Below are 13305 nucleotides of genomic sequence, written 5' to 3' on the forward strand. Positions count from 1 at the left end.
CGGAAGAGTTTTTTTTTAACCTTTCTTCAATTTAGGAACTCTGGATCCTGTTGCTTGCTGGATCAAGTGACGAGCCAATCTAGCAGAAATGTAATAATCAGACTTAACAGAAAAGATGCTATGCACTCTTCTAACGCACATCTTCAAAGCTGGTTGGGTCCGTGGGGAAGCAGATTATCACAATCTGTAATCTTCATAGTTGCGTGCATGCTTGAACTGGCGATCATAAGCTAAGCTTTATTTGGAAACAAGACTAAATTAAAACTGATAAAATTTCAAATAAAGATTTTTAATCTCTGACATCTTTCACATTTACTAAAACTCCTGCGTAGACCATCTTCCTTTGCACAGAAATGTTATTTAGAATCCTTCGTTTTCAATAGTGTATCCAAAGGCAACACACCATTTTGAAGCAAAATGTAAAGAAAAGACGATGGTTGTGAGATTCGTTAAGAAAATAACCTGATGAAAATTGAACTGATGGATAGCATCCAGCAGATGGATAGCATACTTTCCCAGTAAGTGCTTGCGCGAAGAAACACTTCTCTTTCTGAAAGTGTCAGATAAGCTGTCTAGAGACAACACTTCAAACATAGTTGAAGATACTGCCATAAACTTACCTTTGCAAGTCAAAAATAGGATGGGGTAGATAAATTGCAGCAAGTACTGAAGCCTATGGAAGAAAAGACTGATGAGAGGTGGTGAGCAAATAGGAGGAAATAATAAACTCAAAGGGATATTTTTATCTTGTTTTCTAGAGAGTAAGTAAATATGACTTCCACTTCTCGTTCCAACATGCCAGCATACGATTATATATCACATCTGCCGCTGGATTCTGATTAAATGGACCGAATGTGATGTTTGCTTTGTTTGTGTAGAGCCGACGAAGACGGTTTCACGACAGGTCGGTCGGCTGCTTCTTCGCTGTGCTTGCAAAATTTAAAGAAGAAAAAAAACACACACAAACAAAAGAGTATTTCTAAATGGGGACACTACGCAAACGGTGAGGGTAAGCGGTGAGGGCAAACAGTCAGGCCCAAGGAATGCAGCATCGCGGGATGCATCTTCGATGTCTGAAGGTCAAAGTGCTCCGCGCGCACGTGCTGTGACGTGCACTGTAGGCGGGTGCAGACGTGCGTGCTTTATTTTCAGCCGAGTCTTACCTGCAGGCAGGTGGGACACACTCACCACCAATGCGATGACAGGTGGATAACGGAACACTGCGTCTTTGTCCCACAGTTGGGATGAGAGACTTTCTACATCACGTGTTAATTAGGCGTATAATGCTAACACACGTGACCTCAGGACTTGACCTCTCTCTCTCTCTGTGTACATGGTGGAGTGAGGTCAGTGCCCATCCCATCTTCCTCACTGCCTTATCTTCCTCATTCCTCTCGGGTGTCAGGCACCCACAGTTGGATCGGGTGGAGGTGGGCGGTTCGCTGCGCCATAGGGGGGATCGAACTACCAAGTGTGAGCGCCTCCAGCTTCCAGTGCTTTATAACCCCTCGGCTATCTTCTTCTAGTGCTGAATCTCACAAAGACCTGCAGACGTATTACAGACAGATATCGTTGGTTCCTTCGCATTCTTTCCCCCTCTCTGGAATTTCTCCTCAGCTCCAGAAAGGTCGGAGTTTCACGAATGTTTTTAGTGCCAGTACACACACTCTCTCTCTCATACACTCAGAGAAAGCGAAAAGATTACATTACGTCCTACCTAATGGATTTTGTCAAGCCTCTGCTGGCTGGTCTTTCTTTCATTCGCTCTGGGATCGAAGATCGACAAAGCTCTTGCCAAACTGTTCCCATCCTCCATCGCACGTTTAGAAAGTGCATATACCTCCCTCTACCTCTGCCTTCTTGTTACCTTCCTGGTGGTTCGATAAAGAAAGACATTTACTCTGTATGCAGCAAAACTGCGAACATACGGGTATGTCCACACCTTAATTGATAGAATTGATTCTCAACCCTCTCCCCAAAAGTGTGTCTTTTGCAGATAATTCTCTCTGCCTTTTTAAAAGACCATTACCACCCGATGACTGACCTGTGTAAAGCCAACCGCTCACCTTCTCTGCAGTCCCACAAAGTCTTCTGAAGATCGAAGGTTCACTGGTGGAGTGGACGGGTAGAAGGGGTGAGGGGAAGCCAAGCAGCTGTCAAGGTCTTTCGACACTTGCCACCAGAGAAGTATCAGAGCATTTTCCTGAAATGGAAGAGCTTGGAAAAGATGGCAAATGTGCAAATGTGTCACCCACGCACCCATTCACTGTCGGGCAGACGTACCTGCGTCACCAGAAGCTATTTTCAGCCGCGAACCTTCGACATGATGATTTACTTCGGGAACATTTACAAAATACGGCGGCCATTCAGCACCGATAAAACACAAGCATAAAATGTGATGGTTCTATCCTTTCATTTCTTTGACCGGGTTAAGGTGGGGAAGTCTTTTCTTATCACCACACTGCTGGCATTCGAGTTCTTCAGATCAAAAGAAATCTTGAACTGCTGTGCATGTGTTTTTTGTTTGTTTGTTTGTTTTTTTGTAGGAACATGTAGCTAAAATATGAATGTTCGTGTTAAATTGTGCACATGTGTTGGCGTAGAGCTACTTCTGATGGGGTCCGCCAAATACAAGTAAATATATTTCTTGACAGATGCAGGTGGCTAGAAGGCTTTTCTCAGAGTATTTAGTCAAGATTGTTATACGGCTGATGTTACAGGAAGAAGAAAAATAATTAAATAAGGATTTCTGCTTCTTCATCGGCAACAGTAACAAATGTCACGAAAGCTAGTGTTTTTTTCTGACTGCAAATGAATTGTTCAGAAGTCAGACCCAGCCAGCGCTTCCAGACATGGTGAGATGTTACCTCAAACCTCGTAATATTTCACAAAAAAAGAGAAACAAATTCAATAGAATTCAATCCATTTCCAATGCAATTCTGCAGGTAGTGTGTGTGAACGATTGCTGAGCACAAGAGACGGCTATCATCAGATGGCGCGATGTCTGCGTTGTTGACGCATTCTCCATCAGGCGGTCTTATCACCCTTGGCCAAACATCAAAAGAGGTAGATGCATAGTCATAGCCTGGCTTAGCTGCCCAAACCACAGATGTAATTGTTACAATACTTTCTGGCAGGTCTATGTGCAGGAGGCAGTTCCCTGAACATGCTTTGTGTGAGAGAATGGGACCTACAATTTGTGTGCAATAATGTCTATACAGCTTTGGGAGGGGCTGCAGTTCTGTGTCAACATTTGCACGCCTATAAACGTAGTTTCCTTTTCCTTCATTGTTGCCTCAGCGACCTACATATTATATGTTGAATCGCTGTGATAAAGCTATAATTAATGTCGGCTACCAACAGGCCCCAGTAAAACCTCCATCAGTCGTATCGCTGATCAGATTAACGAAGAGTGTTGTGAATGCCGAAGCTTCCAGTCTACAGACTGTGATGGACAAAGCAGCTGATCTCACTCGAGGATCTGTCAAACGGTTCTGTTCAAATGGCGTGACCGACACGGCGTGACTCATGCCGGGGGACCAGACACGCCATCAAAAGGAGGTTGGGGCAGGTCAGCCGGGACACGTTGCCTACATCAAGCGGTCTCAATAAATGGATTCCTTGGACCCAACTTTCCAACATCCAGTGCAACATTTAGTTCACTTATTTTACCGCAGAGTAGTAAATATATATTACACAAAACAGTTCAAAAAAAAACTTGATGGATAAAGTGAAAGGAGACAGAGAAAGACAGAAAGAAATTATCTTTATGCTTCGGAACATCAGCGATTCTAGTCTCTTGTATATGGGCTCTCCATAGATGCTTACTTGATGAAGGTCTCTAAATATATCTCAGCCTGTGTTTAGGGTCTCTCTTGAAGCTGCTCTTAATTTATGCTTTTATATTTTAGGAGCTAGCCAGCTATCATAATTTATTTGGGATCTCTAAATACGAAAACGCAACATGAAGGCTACATCACTATTAACTCACAATGAAAACAGTTTCTAACCCTCTCTTGTGACAGGTATTAAATCTTATTGGCAGCCATGAGGTATATGCTCGATTTGTAAACCATTGATGCATAAGCCTGTGGATCAGAAAAAATGATTCTTTTCTAAATTATTGTTTAACTGGAAATAACAGCCATTCTAGCGCCAGCCACATGAGGGAAAAATGAAAAAAAAATCTCTCCTTTCATTTCTTCTTTAGGAAAATTATGGCCACCGGGGAAGTTAGATTACTTGGAGATTGAATCCACAACCTGTAAAGCTACAATGGCGCCACAACTGAAAGAAGTCAACTCGCGTGCCTCCCTTTTTTTAATATATTCATCAGGCGTTGCCTTGACGACAGCTGTGGCTGGCGAGGCGCTAGAGACCGGTCGCTTCCGTTTGTTAGTGTGTGGTGCGATCCACTACACACAGCTCATTATGTTCTCAGCTTGTCAGACTGCAGACCGTAGAGGGAACACACACACAGACACACACAGGCTGCACACGTCAAACACTCATGCTCTTATCTCTCAACCTGCTCGAGTGTCTGACGCAAGGTATACACGCGCGTGAGTTTATTCTACGCGAGGCACTAAGCACGTTTAGAGATAAGTGTCATAAATGCTGGACGCGTGCAGTGTATGTGTGTTGTTGTTGTGTTTACATCTCATTAGCTTGTGGCTTCTTGAACAGGTTCCAGCATATCTTGGCAGAAATGTGTGCCTACATTTCAGGCCAAAGCATATCCCCTCCTTCTTCTTCTCCAGGCCAACGTTCCGCCCCTTATGTAAGAAAACAGTATGTCTGGATTTTTTTCAGACTTGTTGATAGATAGGATGGGCAGTGGACCATAATGTGCTAGCCTTGAGTCTCGAATTATAATGGCATACTTGCTTGTCTAGTAGCGTCCAGTTTATTTCAATCCGTGCGTGCTTAGTTGTGTGTGTGGGTCGGGGAAGATTTCTCGACAGGTGTGAGATGTCAAGCTTACTGCTGCTGCCACAGGTCAAACAACAGGTAGGCTAGTGAAACATGTATTGTGACAGACAGACAAGAATAAATTTGAAGAAGAATAAAAGTACAAAAAAAAAAAAGTAAAAATGTCGGGGACGTTTGTGGGCTGTCAATAATCTCACAGACCCTCAAGCTACAAAAATCAAAGAAAGCATCGTGGCGCCTCCCAGCACTCCGCCCAACAGTTTCTTCCCTTTCACTGGTTTTATCAGGTAAACCTTCGATTTCAAAAATAATTTTTTTTTTTAAATTATGCGACTGGCGGATCTGAGTTATAGAGACGGTGAGCACACGCACACCGTGGTTATCTTCAATTACCCTTCGTGAGGCTCACTAAAGTGCATTTCCAGCATGTGCATGGCTGCTGTCATCGACTGGTGGAAGAGAGAAAAGCCAGCCGGCATGTGTGGGCTGTCTTGTACAATATCGATGTCAGAGGTTCCGTGTCAGTGTGTTATTCTCTACCAAGATGCGATTCATTGCCTACTTTCCTAATACAACAAAGCAGTGTGACATTATTTTTCTTGTTATTTTCTACGAGGTATAAGAAGACTCACTCAAAATGCAGTACAAAACTCCCGCCTGCCTGAAGCTGGTATTTTTTTTTTTTTTTTTTTTTTGGTAACGCACTGAACTATATTCTCCGAATCGTTCGGTTTATTACCCACCTCTTGGAAAGCACACTTGAACTGATGATGAGTCTAGACTGAACTCAAGTTGTGCCAAACATTTGGAGAGGCCAGGTATCAGAAAAGGTGCAACGAGAACCGATCCTACAATGACCATCAAAATTCGCAATAATTTAATACGATATATAAATATCTCTCTTTCTTCCCTTCGTGTTTCTTGTTTCCTGTCAATCTGTGTGTGTGGGCGTGCACTAGTTCAAGGGGATTTGTTAATTCATCATTATACCAGACGCTGACGATGTCCTTGGTCTGACACATCTTACAGAAGAGCTCAATGATCAATGCCAGTGGAGACGATGCCAAGTCTCGTTGTCAATGATGCGTACCACAAAGGCCGCATCAGCATTTGTGTAGCTTTCACTGGCACACCCATCCAACACCAGTCTGGAAACCTCGATCCAGTAATGCGTGCTTGCCAGCCACGTGTACAGTTATGTGGAGATGTACGTGCGTGACTGAGCATCCGTCATTTTTTTCGCCCCAGAACATAAATCAAAAGGTATCTTCTCCCCTTCCACCCACCCCGTGCACTCACCGGACCTTAGTGCTGATTGGGATGAACAACTTGGATCAGCTGCACCGCACCCAGCATGCTGTTTAGCCGCTCATGCAGCGGCAACACTGACGCACCGCACACAATCGCTCGAACAGTTCAATTCCGCGAGGTGTCATGGATGCTGCAGCTTCCAGGATCAGCTTCCATCTGCAGAGAACCAACCAGTCGCGCAGTTGTTTCACCTGATGTTAAGTGAACGCACTTAAGCTGTCCCTGTGGTGATTAGGGTAAGAAGACCTTTTACATAATTATTATGGTGATGATGGTGGGAATCTGATACAGTGTAGAATTTAGATATGTAGCCAGGTTTTTCGAAGTTTTCACGGCGGGGAATGATATAGGCCAATATGACTATCGAACTATAAAATTGCACATTTAAGGGACTAGGTTGGGTTTTATGTTAAAGTTGAAACTAATGTCAAAGTCTGACATCGTCAGTAAAATCTTTATTCGCTGTTTCATGCACATGAAAAACGTTTATACCATTTGTCTTCCTCTTTTTCCTCACTGCTTTTGGGAGAGTCGGATTCAATGGAGAATACAGCATCGTCAGAACATTGCAGTTTCGCTTCCGTCCATTGCTGAAATGCCTGTCAACCTTGCAGCCTTTGAGCACACACAATCAACCATTACATTGACAAATCATCTGTTATAGTGTTCTGGAAGTACAAATACTGTTTCCCCTCACAAATGTTTCCAACATTTAACACTTTTAGTATGTGACGCAAGAGCTTTTGTGGGCTGTGTGTGTGTGCTTGTGTGTGTGGGTCGGGGAGGATTTCTCGACAGGTGTGAGGTGTCAAGCTTACTGCAACACAACAATCTTTAGAACCCTATCCTGGTTTTTGCCTTGGCCGTGAGAAGATGGGTCGGTGAGCTGACTTCCCGATGGATTTCGCCAACACGCGTCATAGGCCCCTCCGAAGAGGGATCCTCCTGTCCAGGCTCTTGTTGTGGACCTGTGGTAGTGTTGTAGTTGCAGTTACTGTAGCAGGGGCTATTTTATGGGGTGTGATTGTTAGCCTCACGTCCAACCCCGGAAGTTGCAGGTGGAGCAAAAGAATCTCCATGCACCAAAGATGAAAAGGGGCATTAACTGTGTCAGAACCCCATATAATGATGGGTTATTCTCGTCGGTTGTTTGCTTTGACTTATTTTTATTTGGTTTTACTCCCGTCAGGGTTTGGAGAAAATGATATAATGTGCTGAAAATAGAAATGCGCTTGCAGCTAGCCACTCAACTTTCGTGCTGTGCAGTTGTTGTAGATCCGGTCGTTGTGTACTTGACGTAAATTCCACGTAGGGCTAAGCCCAGACGCAGCTGGAGAGGAAACTGTCCTGTTTGCATGCAGTATGCTTCTAACTTCTCACATCAGAAAATGTCCACCACAAGAACATCTTACACTGCCACCACTATCACAATCTCCGTCCGCAGAAACGATCGACATTCTCCACAATACATTTTCAACATATTCATCCATCATTTTTAGTGTATGAGTAGCGTGAACGACACAGTCACTTAGGTAACCCACAACAATGACCACTGTAGTTCAAAACAATGCCGTTATTAAACATTAGAGACCGAACATGAACAGATTAGATATTGTATACTTCGTCTCTCTCACTCCCCTGCTCGTGTCAGCATGCCTCGCCATCCTTTTTCCCGGTCCCAGATTCCCACGCCCCTTCACTCGATCACCCCCAACGTGCGAATGCAAGGGCTCAGACTTGGATATCACGGTCGACAAGCTAGTAAATACTTTTACATTTGTCTATGATCTAAAGCTCATTTTATGACTCTCTTCACCTCATTGTTGGATCACCAGTCACGGCTTAAAATATATATGTTGATATAAACTTTTTCTTAGAGGATTTTGTTTGGCCCTTTAGTTTTATTATTCGTTCTTTAAAACACTACGCACAATAGGTTTCTTCAGAACATCTCTGATTTATTCGATTCTTAAGTAAGTTTAGTGGTCTTGTATTATCGACTTCCATTGCATCCCACTTTACCTTTAACACCTTAACGACTAACCTTGACCGGAACGGAGACCCAGCTGGTGAGGTTGCATGAACCGTTATATATATATAAGTGTAAATAAGTGTAATAGAGTACAATTGAAAGGATCACAAATGGTTTCTTGATACAGCGTTTACTCCGTTTGATTACTCTACTACTACTCTTATATATACAAGAATAGGTATGAAAGATGCTAGTAACACAAAATGCGGTAAACACGTTCTGCAGGAAAAAAAAAATTTTGTCGTTCGGCATTACTTCCCTTGGTTTGTGATCACCTGTTTCTTGCCGGCAGGACTCGTGAGCACTTATAGTCGTTTCCATGGGAAGGAATTTACATGTGCATCATTTAACTATACAATATTTTAACCGGTACTTCTCTTATAAACAAAGTATTCACCGGTAGGACTCGTGGTGCGATTGCGTTTTCAGAAAAAATAAACTAGCCGCGCTCGCTTTGCGCAGTTGTCACATAGGCACTTCCTGTTCAACCTGACGTCATGCCAGAACGAAAATGGCGGATTCCTCCAAATCAGAGGGCCTAAATAACGAAGGTAGCTACTCAGTTAATTTAATTTGTACTAGCTTAAAGGTAGTATTTTTTAATCGATTGGCACTTTACCTATATAAAAAATATCTAGACCTATATGTCATGTTTTGTCCCGTCTGTATTACTCATGCTGTCTATAGCTGACCGTTCAGACGATCTTGGACTGTGGCACTCTTCGATGAGAACGGTTGCCAATATTCCTTCAGTCGCAAAATCACGGTAAAGAGACCACGTTAAAAGCAAATTAACATGCCGTCCTACTCTTGCTTGAAAGGTCATTTCATGCATATGCCAAATGAATTGCAGACGACCTACTTTGACCTCAACTTGGTCGATACAAATAACATGGAGCAGACGAGTCGGACTGAGATGTGGTAAAGAGCACACCTGGATGTCATAAAGTCAAAGAATAACATCCAAGCATTTATGACTGTATTCACGATTCAGTGATTATCAGAATCAGGGTTAAAGAGGAAGCTGTTCCACGTAACTGGATTTAAATAAGAACGTCTTGCGCGCAACTCATTGTCATGTGACTGAAATTTGAGGGAAACAAACGGGGCGCATGTTGCTTTAATTACGGAGGATATGAGTATATTTGTCATTTCGTGACGACAGCTGTGAGGGGATTTATGCTGTGTGACAATGTTATGTCGTTGCCAGACCAGAAAAGTATACCTTCATTTCGCACACTTTACACAATGAATGTTGTAAGGATTTTTTAAAGTTTGTTTTGATTTGTACTGAAGTTAATATTTGTTGACACTTGCTGTTATAGTGCCGGTGTTTAAAAAAAAATCTGTTACAAATAATACTTGCAAGTATTTCATAATAGTTGATAATGTGGTGGCAAACTTTATGCTCAGAAATGGCATATTAATATTATGTTTACTGTTATTACTGTGAGTGGCTTATCTTCATTTATTATTATATAGGTCTTGCTATATTGCATTCTGAATTACTTTCCGCCAATGTTCTGAATAGGTTATTATTTTTCAATACTTCTAAAGTATTCGACATTAAAAAATTTGTGCTTAATCATTATTTGTATAGTTGCTTACACTTGATTAATGTTAGGAGCTTAGATAAGTGTTCTGAAGTAAATATTCCACACATACATATGGCTTTCAGAAACTATAGTGAATACAGCTTAACCATGTTAAAGTATAGCTTCATTTTCACATTTCATCAGACCACTTTAAAAAAAAAAAATCCAAAGAAAAAGAAAACATACTGTTAAAAGTATTTGTCGGTATTAGGAACTACATTATATTTTGTATTTTCTGCCTTAACTAGTTGAAGCAATACATATAAGGTTTAAAGTCTGCTGTATTTTGTCTGGGCAATCTAGTCATTCATTGGTGTCTGAATGTGTAAGATCAAGTAGATGTTTATCTCTTCTTATATAGTTTACACTTGCAGATGCAAACATCTTAGCTATAGCTCAGTTGCGTTGATTTGTCATTAAATGAGTTATTATGTGAAAACATTGAAAAATAGGATAGATAATTTGGGCTGAACTTCAGAGGAGTCAAAGTGTGCCTTATGAACAGATGAGTCATTTTATTTAGCTGTGGCCTTCACTTTTACTAGTGCAGTCTTTATTACAACACCTGTTACCATTCAGAATTGATCCTATTTTTCTGCACTCCCACATTGACCCATGTGGCTGCAATGATGTTAACATTTTGCAGCTAGTTTGCTCTTGTCTTGACTAGGCAACTGACTTTTTTATGTTCCCTTGCTTATTCGAAAATAAAGTGGCATGATATTTTTGAGTCCCAGATCAGAGAGCAATGGTGGAACGAAAGTTTCTGGGATATTGCAACAGCATTCCATCAGACAAACTGCTTAGAATGTGTTTATAACTTAAGAAATGAAACTCCATGACAGTGTTCAAGGATGCAGTCAATTGTGCAGCTTATTTTTCAGATTGCAGTCCTGATAACAGTAATCTTCCATTTCATCACAAAGGCTGAAACAGCAGTTTATGTGACCCGTTTGTCTAAATCTGTTTTCTTTCCTAATTCAGGGACACTTCCAGGTAATTTAACATGCTATATTTTTTGTATTCTTTATTGACAGAACATGCATCTTCAAGCCCTCGCCATTCTACTCCACGTAGCCGAAAGCAAGGTATGACCACCAACTCAAACATGAACGCCAGGTCCTCCCCAGGACTGCAGGATGTCAGCACAGATGGGATATCTAGCAGGGATGGAGGGGGAGATGATTCTGGTCCATCACCAAGCAAAATGCGCAGTCCACATCCCAGATCATCAGGTGTGGGAGCGACTGATACTCAGTCTGTGGATACCAGACTATCAGGTGTGTCTGGAGAATCGGACTCGCATACGCAGTCAGCTGTGTCCATCAGTCCTAAACATAAAGGTATGGATGAGAATCTGTCTGAATGTGGTCCTCATGCTTTTGTAAACCCTTGTGCATGAAGGCAGAGGGAAAGGTCTTCTGAAGTTGTTCAGCTTGGCGTTTGCCTGCCCCCCACTCCCTTTTGAAGAGCAAGGCCTCCTGGTTGACAGTAGTTAAGATGGGTGTATAATAAATTAATTTTTAAACTTAACCAGCATTGGTTGTTACTAATGCTTTGAGATGAGCAATTAACTTTTGAACACTAACTGCATCATCACTTTTTCTCTTCAACCTACTTGTTTGTACTGTTGAAGCTTTATGTTAGTCCTCATATTTTCTTTGCAAGTTCATATATAATTTGTTAGCATTGCAAGTATTAATGTTATATCTAAAGATGATTTCTTTTTTATGAATTTTACCTCTTCCCTCCTCTGTCACCTGACTTCTGCTTCCTCTGTATAATGCACTATCAGATTTTTTGTCATACATTTTTGCTTACATGCCTCGCTGTGTCATTGTGCTGTGAGTACTTTATCCATATGAGAGTTTAGTTTGTTGCATTGATTGTAGTTGGCTTAGTTATGAATGTGTTTATGTGCATGGCAGCACACGTGTATGAGACTAGCAATTTGAGTTGAATGTCTTTGATCAGGCAGTTTTTCTAACATGCTGACAATATAATTTCTTGGTAATGTTGAAGTTAGTATTTCAAGCATTGATAGGGTGTGTAAAGAGTTTTCTAGATTTCTTAAATATGTTATTCTGTTTTCTTTATAGTCATAGATTGAGTTGCACTATTATAGTCATGCTATAGGCATAAATATTTAGGCTGTGTTTGTCTCTGCATTTTTCTCTACAGCTCATAACTCTTTTTGTTATTCTTTAAGCCTCTTCTCCGGTTCATTGTCATTTGGATGATGTAAGGTAACATATCAGAGTATGTGTAAAGAAATATGTCAAGGTCTCAATTGAGCTGTAACATTTATGCAAAGAAGTATTTTTCTCTTTCTCTACTCAAAACTAAGTGTAGAAGTATTTTGTTCACCACACATGCTTCTATATCAGCATTGCAAAGAGATGGTTCTTAATGCAGATCCTGATCGCATCAAAAAGGACCGAGAGCGTGAAGAGCGGGTGCGGCTTGCCCGCGAGCGGCTGGAAGAAGAGCGCAAGAAGAAGCTGGTGGAACTGCAGGAGCAGCAGCGGCAGGCGCAGGAAAACCGAGAGAAACAACTGGAGATGCGTCGCCAAAAGATTGAGGACTTGAGACGCCGCGACATAGAACGTCGAGCTGCTGTGGAGGAGCGTAGGAGGGCCAAGGAAGATGCCGACAGAGTGAGTGCAGTCTTCAAGTTTTTGGTAACGTCCATGGTGATTGTTAAGTTAAAACATTTGTATGTTGCTTTTGCTTCTGGTAGAATCACTGCTCTTTTAGATAAAGCTGTTGACTTTTTCACTTGATGCTATCAAAGTTAATAAAAATATATCTTTCTGTTCTGATGAGTGTTACTGCCAGAGACCTCGTTGTATATTTACTAAATAGTATTTGTTTTTTTTATTAGAGGAAAGATGACACAGGTCTTTAGCTGCTGGTGCTCAGCAACAGCTGTTGTATAGATCTGTCAGAGCACAGGTGTGATTGCCATTAGGCAAATAGCACACAAAGTTCAGCAGCATTATTGAAAAATAGAGTTGTAAATCCCACTAGGATGGATGCTAAAATGTACAAAAAGATTGCGTATAAATTTAGACACAGACATTGAAATCTTAAATATAAAGTAGGCACTAGCAGGTATTCTAGTTTAAGTTTATTGTTGCTATTTTGTGTGTGTGTGTGTTGGGGGGTGGCGGTACATATTTTGAATGAATCAACACAAAGCCTGAAGTCTAGTGGTCTACATCTGCACATGTATGAAATACTTGTCTATTTTATTTACAATTTTGCATAATTGCTGCTTCCATCTTTGGGTGTCAGCTTGAGGTCCTGTTCTTTAAAGGTCACAAGTTTTTGTTTTTTTTAAAGCTTATTGTTGCATCATAATGAAAGACTTTTAAAGACATTTTTGCAGATATCAGTAGATACAGGTGATATAAAACAAACCTGTAAAATTCA

At 41.3% G+C, this 13305-nt stretch overlaps 1 protein-coding gene across 16 annotated transcripts in view; it reads left to right on the top strand.

The window, feature by feature from the left end:
* Nucleotides 1–13305, top strand: part of LOC112567059 (ensconsin-like) — a 55181-nt gene that overhangs the window by 10377 nt on the left and 31499 nt on the right. For 13 of the 16 annotated variants that reach the window (XM_025243554.1, XM_025243553.1, XM_025243556.1 and 10 more), the window contains exons 2-3: nucleotides 10908–11213; nucleotides 12286–12527. In XM_025243554.1, coding sequence (XP_025099339.1) covers nucleotides 10908–11213; nucleotides 12286–12527 — 548 coding nt within the window. Of the gene's footprint in view, nucleotides 1–8528; nucleotides 8827–9372; nucleotides 9533–10907; nucleotides 11214–12285; nucleotides 12528–13305 lie in introns of those variants that run through there. The other 3 variants (XM_025243555.1, XM_025243561.1, XM_025243560.1) reach the window with 3 other exon arrangements.

Source organism: Pomacea canaliculata, linkage group LG6 (assembly GCF_003073045.1).
Source record: "Pomacea canaliculata isolate SZHN2017 linkage group LG6, ASM307304v1, whole genome shotgun sequence".
NCBI classification, from domain to species: Eukaryota; Metazoa; Mollusca; class Gastropoda; order Architaenioglossa; family Ampullariidae; genus Pomacea; species Pomacea canaliculata.